The sequence below is a fragment of the Pyxicephalus adspersus genome, chromosome 8 (assembly GCF_032062135.1).
Source record: "Pyxicephalus adspersus chromosome 8, UCB_Pads_2.0, whole genome shotgun sequence".
Taxonomy (NCBI): domain Eukaryota; kingdom Metazoa; phylum Chordata; class Amphibia; order Anura; family Pyxicephalidae; genus Pyxicephalus; species Pyxicephalus adspersus.
In genome coordinates, this window is record NC_092865.1 from 25,917,260 (window position 1) to 25,931,620 (window position 14,361).

The 14,361-nt window shown below is 39.6% G+C and overlaps 1 protein-coding gene across 2 annotated transcripts; it reads left to right on the forward strand.

Annotated features, from left to right (window-relative positions):
- The first annotated feature begins 5,259 nt into the window (after nt 1-5,259).
- On the forward strand, nt 5,260-12,936 carry RWDD3 (RWD domain containing 3). Of its 2 annotated transcripts, none has more exons than XM_072419837.1 (4): nt 5,260-5,418; nt 10,512-10,987; nt 11,505-11,620; nt 12,540-12,936. In XM_072419837.1, the coding sequence occupies exons 1-4, from the start codon at nt 5,334-5,336 to the stop codon at nt 12,649-12,651; spliced, it is 789 nt and encodes a 262-aa protein (XP_072275938.1). In that variant the 5' UTR covers nt 5,260-5,333; the 3' UTR covers nt 12,652-12,936. The 2 variants fall into 2 exon arrangements, with proteins under 2 accessions (XP_072275938.1, XP_072275939.1); XM_072419838.1 differs by lacking the exon at nt 5,260-5,418 and adding an exon at nt 5,458-10,173.
- Nucleotides 12,937-14,361: the final 1,425 nt, after the last annotated feature.

The following is a 14,361-nucleotide window of genomic DNA, read 5'->3' on the forward strand; positions in this document are numbered from 1 at the left end:
AGGGCTACCCACCTGGTGGCCTGTGGGCATATAACCCACTTTTTTTTTTGTTGTTTTTTGTTTTTTTTGTGACCTGTGAGCCCCCATCTAGACATTGCCCAATGAGGAGTGGCAGCAGGGTGCTGTGTGCTAGAAAACGATGTTTCAGCATGGGCCTTTTTTTGCCTTTGTTCCTCTTGTTGGACAGAGGGACGTTTAATTGCTGCCACTGACAAGAGTTTATTATTGCTGATGATGCCAAAACATAGTACTTTTTTTTCATGGTTAGATGAAACCATGGTTAGGGTTTTCTGATGGTTAGAATAGTAAAGCATACCTGTGCAAAATGTTTAAACTTTTTATTTGTATGTGTATGAAATGTACTTTCCATTTCATACTGTGCATTTGGGTGACAATGCAGGAGCACAAATTGAAGGGAAGAAAAGAATATCTGGTGCTTGTGGAGGCCGTTTGACTATCCGATTTTTTTTTTCAGCCCAGTGAGGGGAAAATGTAGCTGGGTGGTAAAAAGTGGCTGGGGCTGGACACAGCAAATTTGGAGCTTCTAGTTATTTATGCCATAGGTATCCAGTAACCCCTGCTATTGTGTCAGTGTTCTACTTCCCCCTATACTTTGTTCCAACTTTCTAATGCCTGGCTTGTTAGAATGTACAATTTTTCAATTTTTATGTATTATGCCCCACCAGTCTAGTGCTGTGTATTTTAATCCAACTCCCTAGAGTTCCATGTTTTAAAAGTGTAATCCCTTGTAGTAGTGTAATATTGTGATCAATGTGGCTTAACAAATTAGGCTTAGTGTACATTAGCAGTAAAAAAAATTGCCCCTCCTGAATGACTATTTGGCAACTGCTAGGCACCTGGGATTGGTAACAAGCTGTAAGTCCTGGGCTTCTCAGGCCAAGCCATTTTTCAAGCAGCAGTGGTTCCTGGCACAAGGAAAGTGAGGGGTAAATGCAACCTTACTGCCAGTGAGAATTCGTTAAGGTGTCTACCTTAAGGTGTCACCTCCTAGCGCTATACCTAGATAACACAAAGAGCATCATGCATGTGATCGCAGATGGGGGAGGACAGACAGTGCCCTTCTCTCATCACTTACAAAAACTTCCTGTAAAATTTATCCACCCTCTGTATGATAGCTGTGTGTGTAAAGTCTGCTTGGCAGATTCTGCAGCCTAACAACTCATTGTGTTCAATCTCCTAAATTGTTGGTTGTAATTACCTAAAATTTTTAGGGTACACAGGGGACTGTCAAAGCTACTAATAACCAACATTTTTTTTTTTTTTTTTTAATTTCAAGAATTTCAAAATATTGGGGATCACGAGTTTAAAAACTTGTGGAAATTGAAGATTTGGGTTGCTGTTTTATAAGAACTAAATAAGAGCTCAAAATTGAAAATGCAAATTAAGGACCCCTGGGGCCACTTACATAGCAAGAAGCATTGAAGTGGGGCCCCTAAATATTTTACCTACCTTTTTACCAAATTATAATTGTGATACTATGCTGCCCCTTCTGCTTCTGTTCTTTGAATCCCAATTTATCCGGAATGGGGAGGTGTAGGAAACTGAAAATGTAGGTGCAAGTGGGGAACAGATGTATAAACCCCTAAAATTTCATTAGCATGGCATCATTAGAATGTAAAACCTCTGCCCATCAAACTGTCTGCTTCCCTACCTTAAACCCTAATTTCTCTAGAACAGAGAGGTGCCGATAAACAGAATCATTATTACAAGTTGGGGACACTTGTGGCTAACACCCCCCAAACTTTCATCACCATGGCATCATTACATAAACTCTGCCCATCAAAACATGCTGACCTGGTACCCATGACTTACCCTACCAGTACCTAAACCCCCAATTTCGTATTGATGGGCAGAGTTTTTTTATGTTCTAATGATGCCATTATGATAAAACTTTAGGGGGTGTTATCCACAGATGTTCTCCACACACTTTCAGTTTCCCAGTTTCCTACACCCCCCGTGCACATGCTTTTAATACTCCAACCCCAATGTTGTATTTTCACATGATTTTACAATTCTGATCCCCATATCATGAAATTTGAAAAAGCTGGGGTGCTGAAATTGTGAATGGTGCTAACTATAAGTGTTCCCTGTGCACCCTGAAAATTTCAAATTATTATGACATACAGTTTAGGGGATATGAGGGTTTATACACAGAGCTGTACGGCTGAGGAATGTGACATGCAGCATTTATACACACACTGCTCTGATGACATCCTTACACATGCCCACTGGGCGGAGACATTGTTTACACAATGTGTTTTTTTTTTTTTAACAAAAGATTTGGCACAGCTAAGGGATACGGAAGGGACAGCCTGTCTCCCAATCTCCTCGTAGCTGTGCTATGCTCTCCTCAATCCGCCCGGCTCTAATCGGCTATCAGCGGAGAACGGAGCGAGCAAAGCAGCCTCTCCGGTGTGCTGAAAATGTGCCGGGTGGAATAATCACAGCAGGTAGGCGGCCCGCCTCTCAAAAATGGGCTGAGGAGAGCTATGCTGATGGAAGTAGTCATCTGAAAATGGGTGCCATGTGGTCATAAATGGATGAAGGTGGTCAGCAATAATACTGAGGTGGACTGTGGTGTTTAAACAAAGATCAGCTGGCACTAAGGGGCCAAAGTTTGACAATGACAATGTCCCATACACTATTACAGCGTCACCACCATCCTGAACCATTGTTACAAGGTAGGATGGATCCATGTTTGTGATGCCAAATTCTGACTCTAACATCCGAATGTCTCAGCAATAATTAAAACTTGTCAGTCCCAGCAAAGTTTTTTTTTCCCCAGTTTTGGTTAGCCCGTCCAAATTGTAGCCTCGGGTGCCTTCTTTTTAGCCTATAGAAGTGGCACCCAGTGTACTTTTCTGCTGCTGTAGCTCATCTACTTTAAGGTTCATGTGTTGTGAGTTCAGAAATGCTGTTCTGCAAACCATAGTTAAAATGAGTGGTTAATATTTCATATTGTAAGATCCCATATTTCCCTTTAAATACTGCCAACATCCCTAATAGCCAAACTATCTTGAAGGACAGGAAGGTGACAAACAAGATGGGACTTTTAAGACAGTTATTTTTCAAAAAAATTAAACATTTTATTACAATTTACTTCAATAAAAATATAAATAAAAGATTATTTTTCCTATTATAAAAAGAGCATCTAAGCAGTATAATACATATGCTGAGGTTGTCCTTTAATCAATGTGTTTCGCAGAGTCCACTTTTTCAGGGATATGGGTAAATACAAGTTAATACCTCAGCACTATAATATAGTACAAAGAAAATGTATCATGTCATTTTCATTTTAGGTACATAAAGCATCAATACCACAACCTCTCACCAAAGTACCTACCAACAAAATCGACAACACAAAGGATACACTTTGTCGCCCAATGCAGAGGCAGGTACAAGGGAGAAGACGAGCGGAGACCACAGCCCACAGATCGAGAAACATCCCAAATACTCTCCAGATTTCATTCAATGATGCCAGTTGATGCCTTCAATTCCATTATCAAACTAACCTAAATTAATGTTCTTACCCATTCTGAAGTTGAGTTTGTATTTCACCAGCTAGTTTTGAAATTGTCCACATGCCTAAATCCATTGCGTTGCTGCCATTCGATTGGCTAAATATTAACAGTGGAACAGTGGTACCTTAAAAAAATGGTGCGTGCATATGTATGAAGCCTAAATCTTATGAATTTGCTGAGTTTTAGCTGTGCTTGCTCATGGGATTTGTGTGTGTTACATACTCCTGTCATCATTTGTATCATTCTGTGGTGTATAGTGACGACATCAAGATAAGAAGTCTTCTGAGATAAACATACAATAATTGCTTCATTAGGAAATATACCAATTCATAAAAAAATTAAAGCATTATCTCATTTTCATAAAAAATTGCCCTGGATGTACGCAATACTTAAGTATGTAATTGAATGCTTTCAGGAAAATTGTGTGATAAAAAAAACAATCTCCCTAGCCTAACCCTAGGGACAAGAGCTTACCCAGTCCTAGCCTAACCCTAAGGACAAGAGCTTACCCAGCCCTAGTCTAACCCTAGGGACAATTGCTTATCCAGCCCTAGCCTAACCCTAGGGACAAGAGCTTACCCAGGCCTAGTCTAACCCCAGGGACAAGAGCTTACCCAGGCCTAGTCTAACCCTAGGGACAATTGCTTATCCAGGCCTACCCTAACCCTAGGGACAAGAGCTTACCCAGCCCCAGCCTAACCCTAGGGACAAGCCCTTACCCAGCCCTCGCCTAACCCCAGGGACAAGTACTTACCCAGCCCTACCTATACTCCAAGTTAACAAGCACTTCTTGCTGCCTATAACAACTATTTGTTTTCCAGTTGTTGATTTTTAATACAGTTTGGAAAAACTTACATTTGCTACACACAACAAACACACTTTGGGGCCTATTTATAAAGCAGTAAATCTGACATTCACCAAAATTTCCCTAGTGGAAAACAATTGGTTGCATCTATAAAGAATCATAGCTTTTTATTTCCATGTTAATCTCATGATGATTCCATGCAGATGGTACTGTTGGTACCTGGGGCATTGTGCAGTCATGCATGGTCCATGACAAATGATTTTTGCTTTGTGTAAATTGTCCATAGAGGCTAATATCCAAACAGCTGTCTGGAATTTTTCAGGATTATTTAGGCCCAATACCCCCTATCCTTTTTCCTTCATGGAGCATGAAAAAAAGTGAAAGCACACCACAAAACACTGCCTGTGTAAATGTTTTTAAAAAAACCAACCTGAAATCACTTGTGTAATCTTCCCCAGACATATTGGCTACTACAATCTATCATTCATTTCATTCACATTATCTTTAGGCCCCAGGTTCGAATGTCAGCCAGGACACTATCTGCATGGAGTTTGCAGCATCTCCCTGTGTTTCCTCCCACATTCCCAAAACATGGAGTTAGGTAATTGTCTGACTTGCAAAAATTGACCTTAGACTGTATTTATGACATTTGACTATGGTAAGGAAATTAAATTGTAGGGACAGCTAGTGATATAACTATGGGCTTTGTACAGTGCTGCGTAATATGTTAACGCTATATAAATACTGCATAATAATAATAATATTAATCTGATAATAATCAGCAAGATGTGTAGACAAAGCAATATAAATGCATTGATTTTATGGAAGGACCGTTGGCGACACCTTGTGGTTGTTAGCGGAAATGCAGCTGTTTTCAGAAACGCTCTGCCACCCAGTGGACAGCCGGTGGTAATACAACGGAAGGGGAAGTTGATCCTAGATAGGAAGCATGGCTGTGTTGATCGGGCTGTGCATGGAGCATAGACATGGCTGAGGCTGTACAGGAGGAGATCTCTGTGCTGTCAGCCATATACTGTGAGCCGGGGGAATTTGAAGTTCTTTCACGTTCAGGTGAATGACTGAGAGACTAGATAAACCTATTGATTTGTCATTATGGATCGTTTTAATCCTCAACACAAACTGTCAGATTAAAACAAAGGCTTCCTTGTGCTGTGCAGTATGTGCAGGCTTAATTCTGCAAAAAAAAAAAAATATATATTTTTATACATATCTATGAATAATAATAATAATATATAGTTTCTAGATCCAAGTAATAGTTTAAAGAGACACTGTCTCTTTTTGCTTGTCAATGTACATTGCAATAGGGCTGCCTGTTCAAAGCATTGCTGCATTATGGAACAAAAGTTGCGCATGCTGAATTTTTGGCAGCTTGCTGCTGTGCTGTGACATCACAACCCCCCCCCACCAGTGTCCACATATGACTACCCAATGAAGGCTTTGTGTCCCAGCATGCACCAGGGTGATGTTGTTGCCCCTTCTTCACATCTTATCCCCAATACTTGGAAGGATGGAATTTTAGGGTTGGTTCTGATGAGTGGCACGTCGGAAGGTTCTTTGTGAGCTGGTAAGAGAAGCTGTCATTTCATCCTACCAAGGAAAAGTCATTTTAACCCCCTGTAGATTACTATACACCCCAGTATGTTTCTGCATGCTGCCATTAGATCAGGGATTCTATGTGTATATTATAATGTAGAGGTTACAGATCAGCTCAGCTCTTAAGATCACCCAGAACCTCAGCTGTGTTTAGCAAATGATTTCTTCTGCAAGTCTCCACCAACAAGCCTGTCCTGCACACAAGCAAGCATACTTGAAGTGCTTTAATATTTTGTTTTTTGTTTAAATTACAACTACAAAGATTCAAGTTTTGTTTAAAAACAATACAAAACATCTTTTTTATAACAGAAAGTTACATTTGTCAATAATAACAAGGGACACATTGTTTATGTAATTATTTGTATTCAAACTGACAACAATGGTGCCTGTAAAAAAAATATATATAATTTTTTATTGGGCTAAAAGGAAAGTTCTTACCATACACATCAATTAAAGCCAAATTTACACAGTGCCGCACAAAATCACTTATGACAAATGTTGCTGCACTGGGGTGCCATTTATTCTGAAAGCAACTTCCTTTTGTGCACTGCCATGCAGTAAGCAACCTATTCAAATGAATGGTCAGTGCAACAATTGCCCCATTTAATATAATGGTATATGAATTACAAGTACACAATAATTATAATTTGCATCTAAATTTATAAGTAAGAACATATCTTGCCTGCTCAAAACTTTTATCCTTCATACTGAGTACACCAGGTTACCCCGCTTTATTAGATTGTGTGTTAGATGGGGACCTAATGTTCTCAGAACATCAGTCAAGCTGCAGCTCATGAAATCCCAGCTTCACTCATCAGTCTTTCTGAACTCTTATTACACTGCATCACAAAATATTAACTGAATCAAATAATAACTGAATAACAAAATAAATATTTTCTGCTACTTGGTCTTGTGTCCTATACTAAATCAATGTCGCTGAATCCAAATCTGAAGTCCGATTCTGCTAAGGCCGTTAGGATCTTAAGTTAGTTACGCGTAGAGACGCCATTAGCTACATTCTTTCGTCCCGCAGTTGCTATGTAATCTCTATACATAACTAACGTTTGACTCATAATTCCATGACATTACTAAACTTAGTTTATTATTGCAACTACATAGACAATAACACATAATTCACCTGAGTCCTTGTTCAACACACAAGTAAACTTCAGAAGTGTTTCAGGCACTTGCTTTCGCGTTTGCGGCCCTCCGCTGTCTCCCCTTGCAGAAACCAGCAGTAGTCGCCCATCATGCTGGGGTTGCACCGGCCTTGATATCTTGTTTCCATAACAGAAATGTCCTGATGGAACCTCTCCTCTTGTTCATCACTCACATCACCCAAATTTTGTGGGAAGAAGTCCAGATGGGAATGTAAGAAATACATTTTAAGTTACATTCGGCAGCAAAGTTGATGGTATGCAGTTAGCATGTTGTTCATGAGTTCAGCATGGTTTTCAGCTTGCTGGTCGCTCAGAAAGTTTTGTGCAACTAGCCCAAATAAATCCCAAGCAGCAGAGTGATTTTGATGCCAATCCCAAGTATGAGTGATTTATGCTTCACGTTGTACTGGCCAACAGTGGGTTCAGGTCTGGGTGGCCATTCTTTCACTTTGTAATGGTTGCTGTCATCACGACTGTTCCACAGGCACAGAAAGCACATATATTTCATATATCCCAATTGCAGGCCAAGTAGGAGCAATACAGCTTTAAAACTTGCATTGCTCGAGTCTGAGAACAATCTCCACTGCTCTGGTATGTAATCGCAACCTAACTCCATCATCAGAACACTCACATCGGTTCAGAAGCAAATGTCGTTTTTCAGCTTATAATAACCTGCGCACTTGGAGTCTAACAGTTCAGACTTCTCTTTTGATAAAGACAGGTCCCTTACTAGATCATCTAAATCTGATTGGCGTATAAAAATGTGGCTTACCCTCTTCAAATTGGGGTTCATAACATTTATTAAAATCAACATCATCTACCTGTTCCTCATCCGACATGTCTTTGTCAGTAACAGATGTAGGAGGGACTGGCACTGGATTCTCTACACCATGTGGCTTTCGCTTCAGAGCAGATTCACAATCAGGATAGATGATTTTTGACTTAGTCTTCTTCGAAAACCCAGCAATTTTATTCCTTTTTCTATTCAACCATTGTGTTAGGCCAATGTAACACACCTGACAGCAGATATGAGGTGCCCAGCTTTTATCCTGATGCCCAATACCACATCCAAAATAATACTTGTAAGCAAATCTCACCCTCTTGGTTAGGTTCTTGCTTTGATCATGGTGTACATTGGCCACAAAAGTAACAAAAAGTGTCCGGTTTACTAACACAGCTGCGCCTACTCTTCTTTAGCTCAAAACAGACTCACTATGGCCTAGCTGTACTATCCAATATAATGGCCTTATATGCCTATTTCTGACGTCAGCTCACTGACTTGACCAGACATGCCCAGCCGCTGCTGGAACATGCATGCCACCAGGGGGCGTGTTTCAGCTGAGGTGGCAGCAGGCAAAGTGGTAGCTGCAACTGTTATAATATTCCCATGTAAAAATACATTACCCAATTACCGACTATTTGAACAACTATAGCACACCTATAACCTAAAATCTGTACGTGATAGGCAAATTCTAAGTTCATTTTTCGAATCTGCACACTCGATATCATGTATGTCACATGTGTTATACCCAGTAGCATAATAGTAGTTGTGCAATGTTATACATAAGCTTATCTGGTACAGGGAGGTCCTCATTAAACAGGATTGGTAACAAATGTAGCTACAGGTCTGTGGGCCCAAGTGCAGAGTTTTTACAGGGGGCCCCCCTGGTAAGACCCAGTCTCATTTGTGACGCCTATTAATACACCACTGTCATTGTACGTCATTGCTTTGAGACATATTCCTGCCTATGTTCTTTACAGAGTTTAAGGATAAATGAAGTGCCAGGGCAAACATAGGTTTGTAATGTGCAAACAGTGTTCTGTATAGAAATGTCTGAACTATCTCTATAGAGCATGAATGCTTGTCACATAGGTCATCAGCACAAAGGTACTGGATATAACATAAGCTATGGACTGTGAAAGAGAGAGGATACTTTTATTTCATAAATAGTGGTTAAAGGGTGAATCTTCGTCTACAGCAGGGGAATTACATTACAATTTATTTTTTCCCCTTAGCCAAAAACTATGAAAAGGTTAGACACCTATCATATTTTCTCATACTGTTCTGTGAAGGAGATCTGCCTTCTATTTTTGTTTCAAACACCTTTCCAAAGCAAGAAAATATCTCCTCTAAAAAGGTGACATTACAGAACTTATATAGTTGCCATTATATACACTTCACCAATAACTGATCTACTATGCAATTGGTATAGTACAGCGTAAAGTGGTTATAAAGAAGCAGGCGGAGCAGATGTCATTAGAGAATCCTAAATAGTAGGTGGGTGGTGAAATATCTTTAAAGAAGTGGTCGCTAACCTTTTTAGACCTACGGACCACTAAATGTGCGGGGAGCCATTTTTCACTCAAAGGGGAAGAAACCTCCTCCATAGTGAAGTCATGATGCCAGAACACACCCATTCTCCTATCACAGGTCTGAGGGGACATGGTCTGTGTCTCTGGCCTGAGTCTTCCTGACCCTACTGGGGAGTGCAGCGCCAGAGGGGCAGACCACCAAAATTTTTACACGGACCACCAGTGGTTCACAGAGCACTGGTTGGGGACCACTGCTTTAAAGAATCATGAAGAATAGTTTGTAAGGCAAATAGATAATAACTAAAAACGAGGATAAGATAAAGGATATGCAAAGAGTATAAAAATGCAGCTGAAACAATAGGTACAACAGCTGAAAATGACTAAGGACTATGGTAGGCTTCCCTGAAGGTGTCACTTTTGTAGGGTTCCTGAACCATTCAGTGTAATCAAAGAATCCCATAGAGTAAAGAAGAGTATTGAAGATAGGAGTGCAGAAGTTCCAACATCAATATATCATTTGAGTTTGACATTTTCAAGAATTTGTCAATTATTAACATTAATATATACATTTATGTATTGCACTCAAAGTCAGGTGATGCCCCCTCTCAGGATCCAGAAAAGTCTACATTTGTCTACTTCTGATGTCAGGGTAAGGGAATGTTGGCAAATGGCCAGTTCAAGAACATCTGCAGTCTGAGATTAATGGTTCTGCACACTCAAAGCTAAACAGTGAACTTAGGTATGTTTTGCTTCTAGAGTAAAAAGAGAAAAGAAAAAAATGGTTAGAAAGTGGTGGTGGTAGGTGGCAGTGGATTTATATTTGTCTGGAGATGAGCTTTAAATACAACAGATGTTAAAATCCTCTTAGTAACATAAAAATACACTACTTCTCCACTCCATTTTCCCCTATTTTTATGGTGGTGTTCCTGTAACTCTGAACTGTCCATTAACATTTGATTCTTGAAGTCCTTAGAACAAGACGAATGACTTGAAGAGCTATTCGAAAATGTAATTTTCCTCTGATTTATTGCTGTCAGGATATCGCATTGTGGTTGATTGAGTTTCCATGTTTTGCAGAGAGTGGAATAACAGTAATGATTCAGACAAGCGTGCAGCGGCTAACAGAATCAGAAATTCGTCTACGACTCATATTTGATCTGCCAGTTACATATCCATCCAGCCTTCCAAATGTATCTGTCAGCTCAGAAGAACTTACCAGGATGCAGTGTAAAGAGCTCCGAGACAAATTACTTGGCCAAGCCAGCCAGCATCTTTCAGAGCCGATGATACATGACCTGGTCCTGTGGGCGCAACAGAATCTTAACACTCTAATCGGGGATTCCATTTCGGATGAAATCCACCCTCTGTCAGCGGACACCGTGACTGACGAGGGGACCTGGACACTGCTTTTACATTTAGATCATATGAGAGCAAAGGACAGATATATCAAAACAGTAGAAAAATGGACTGCTGATTTGAACTTGACTGGAAAACTGATGTTCATGGGCAAAATAATTCTTATTCTTTTGCAAGGAGGCAGGAGTAGTATTCGGGTGAGTTGTAAAGCTCTTTTTCTCCATTACCAAAGGCTGAACAAAGAATCAGAATCTCAATGCACTATCTGCATGGAGTTTGCAGGATTTCCCTTTGTTTGTGTGGGTTTCATCTGACATTCAAAACACATGCAGTTAGGTTGACCTCCCCCCAATTGAACCTAGATTGTGTTAATGACATATGACTATGGTGGGACATTACGGTGTGAGCCCCTTTCAAGGACAGCTAGTGAAATGACTATGGACTTTATAAAGTGCCTCGTAATATGCTGGCGCTATATAAATATTGGATAATAATAATTAAAGGATATTCAAATTCTAAAGAAGCCCTTATTCATCTGTGTAGCTGCAGGCATTGTGGAGAAATTCATGGCAGGGAAGGGTGTCAGATTTGGGGCAGTTTTACATAAAAATTGAATGTCTGATGAACCCATTACCTATACATACCTAGACTTATTGAGTCTGTGCTCTGTTGAACTTTTAGAAGTTCTTTATATGCTTGTGGTCTGTCCTACAGGAGTATATGGTCCTCCAGAAAAGCTGTAAAGTGGATGTGGACTCCAGTGGAAAAAAATGTAAAGAGAAAATGATCAGCGTTTTATGTGAAGTTAAATTACCAGAGGAACAGAAGAGGTAATTTATCCTACTAATTGAACATCACTAATACTTTTAGTGCCCCCCCCCCCCAACTAATCTTTTTAACGATCCTCTATAGCAAATCGCTAAACAACAACATTGGAGAAATGCTGTACTTATGTCAGACGTTCCCTTAGGAAATTCAAGATTACTCATCCCAGATGATAATGATCACCACTAGGTGAGAAGCATTTAGGATGGCTAAATGGAAGAAGGATCTTGCCAACTTATGTGAACTTGGAAAACCTCAGCTATGAACACTTCTAAATTCAGGGCCATAAAGTTTTGGTTGTTAAAATACATAAAAAGCAAAAAAAATGTAGTCCCATTCTCATAAACATGAGTACCCTCAGGACATACGTGTGTAGGTAAAAAACAATTGTGCAACACATAGTGTGTATCACAGTGTATGCAAGAAGGTAAGAAATCATTTGAGGACCTTTAGATACAGGTCTGTGATTTGATGAGTATTTTTAAGGTGATACAGCTCATCCTCATGGTGTCATGGGGCAGATGTGCATTATGAAGTCCCTGCCAGTGCCGCTCAACCATTGCAGCAAAAACATCCATGCCAGGTCCCTTTCCTGATGTGTGCATGGCCATGAACTTGTTCATTACTATTGCTGAGCTGTATTCTGTGGGATGGTTGTAAATGGCGCATCTATAGGAATAAATACGGTAGTATCATGGCACACCTCTGCATTAAGAGGCATTTTTTAACTGTAAAGGCTGCACCTTGCCAGTCACTCCAGGATGAAGGTAAGTATTTACAGGTGACTAGACTTCAAACAAAATTGATGCAAATTTACATAAGCTTTCAAGTAAAAGAAACGCTAGTTGTTACTCATCTCCAAAAAAAAAAGAAAAACCATTTTGCCTAAAGTATTTTTCATATTGCATTCCCCTTTCATTTCAGACTCTCCACATTTGAAGTGAAGGTATATCCATCGGTCAGTGAATTACAAAGAGAATTTGAAACAGCTGGACTTTCAACAGTGTTCACAGATTATGTGCAAGGTATTTTATGAAGACAGGAAAATGGGTCTGATTACAGCGAACAGATTGAAAAGAAGAAAATACCCGTAGCAATAATGTTGGCTCGGCTACCTTGATTTTTAAAGAAGAAGTTTTAATGGAGTTATGATACACCATGCTTCTGTTACAATTTCACTTGAAAGCTTATTTAAATTTGTAATTCATGGCAGAAGGTTAACTGTACATGACAGTATATGCTTTGTTGTCTGTACCATACATGTACGCATATATTTCCAGATGTGTCTTCTTTTATTAAAATTATGCTTGATTACATGAAATGCTTTGGTCAAGACATTTACATATCTGCAGTGACAGCTCTGCTCATTTCAAAGTTTTGTTTGATGTATGGTATTCTTCAACACATCAATGAGCAGCACAGTTCTTGGATTTTAAAAAGACTCTGTCACTTTGTCTAGTTAGAGCAAAGTGATGGTATAAAGGGCACCCCCTGACCCACCGATACTCAGTAGTGACATGACCTCTACAAATGTGAGTGGGCAGTTCCAGCAAAAAATACCAGAGAACTGTTACATGAAAGAAGGGAATACATTCATTGTTCCCCAACTACCACCAGCTAGGGTATTGTGGCTGTGATGGAGGAAACATTGGTAGATGATCCCAGACAAGGTAAGTATTAAGGATCCAGCGGTTCCCTTTTACTATCACTTTTCCCAAGTGGGTGGGGCAACAACTTTTCTTTACATACAACCCTGCATTATATGGATGTACATTCACCCTAATGTGGAACTGAACTTTTAACAAAACAAAATTATTATTTTTTTTTTTTGCAGAAGGGTCAGGCTATGTTCTGCAATAAATCATACAAACCTGCCTGTTCACAATCAAAAACTTACAGTTAGGTCCATAAATATTTAGACAGAGACATCTTTTTTTCTAATTTTGGTTCTGTACATTACCACAATTCATTTTAAATGAAACAACTCAGATGCGGTTGAACTGCAGACTTTCAGCTTTAATTCAGTGGGTTGAACAAAAAGATTGCATAAAAACGTGAGGAACTAAAGCATTTTTTGTACACAATTACTTCATTTCAGGGGCTCAAAAGTAAATGGGCAATTGACTCAAAGGCTTTTTCATGGGCTGGTGTGGGCAATTCCTTTGTTATGTCATTACCAATTAAGCAGATAAAAGGCCTGGAGTTGATTTGCCTGTATGTGAAAGATTTTGCTGTGATCAGATTATATGTGGTCAAAGGAGCTCTCCGTGCAGGCGGAACAAGCCATCCTTAAGATGCAAAAACAGAAAAAACCCATCTGAGAAATTGCTACAATATTAGGAGTGGCAAAATCTACAGTTTGGTACATCATAAGAAAGAAACAAAGCACTGGTGAACTCAGCAACACCAAAAGACCTGGATGTCCACAAAGACAACAGTGGTGGATGATCGCAGAATAATTCCCATGGTGAAGAGAAACCCCTTCACACCAGCCAACCAAGTGAACAACACTCTCCAGGAAGTAGGCGTATCGATATCCAAGTCTACCATAAATTATTTTTGGGTAACCAGAGAGGTGATTACAAGTACAAATGTATTACAGTATTCTTGTAGCAAACTTGATTTTTAATTGGTTAAAAGACCTGGCAGGTTCTCTTTAAATAATAGCATTCACTGTTTTTTTTTTACTACTGTTGAGGCTTACAGGTTTATTTAGTCACACTTTATGTGGCTTACTACAAAACCT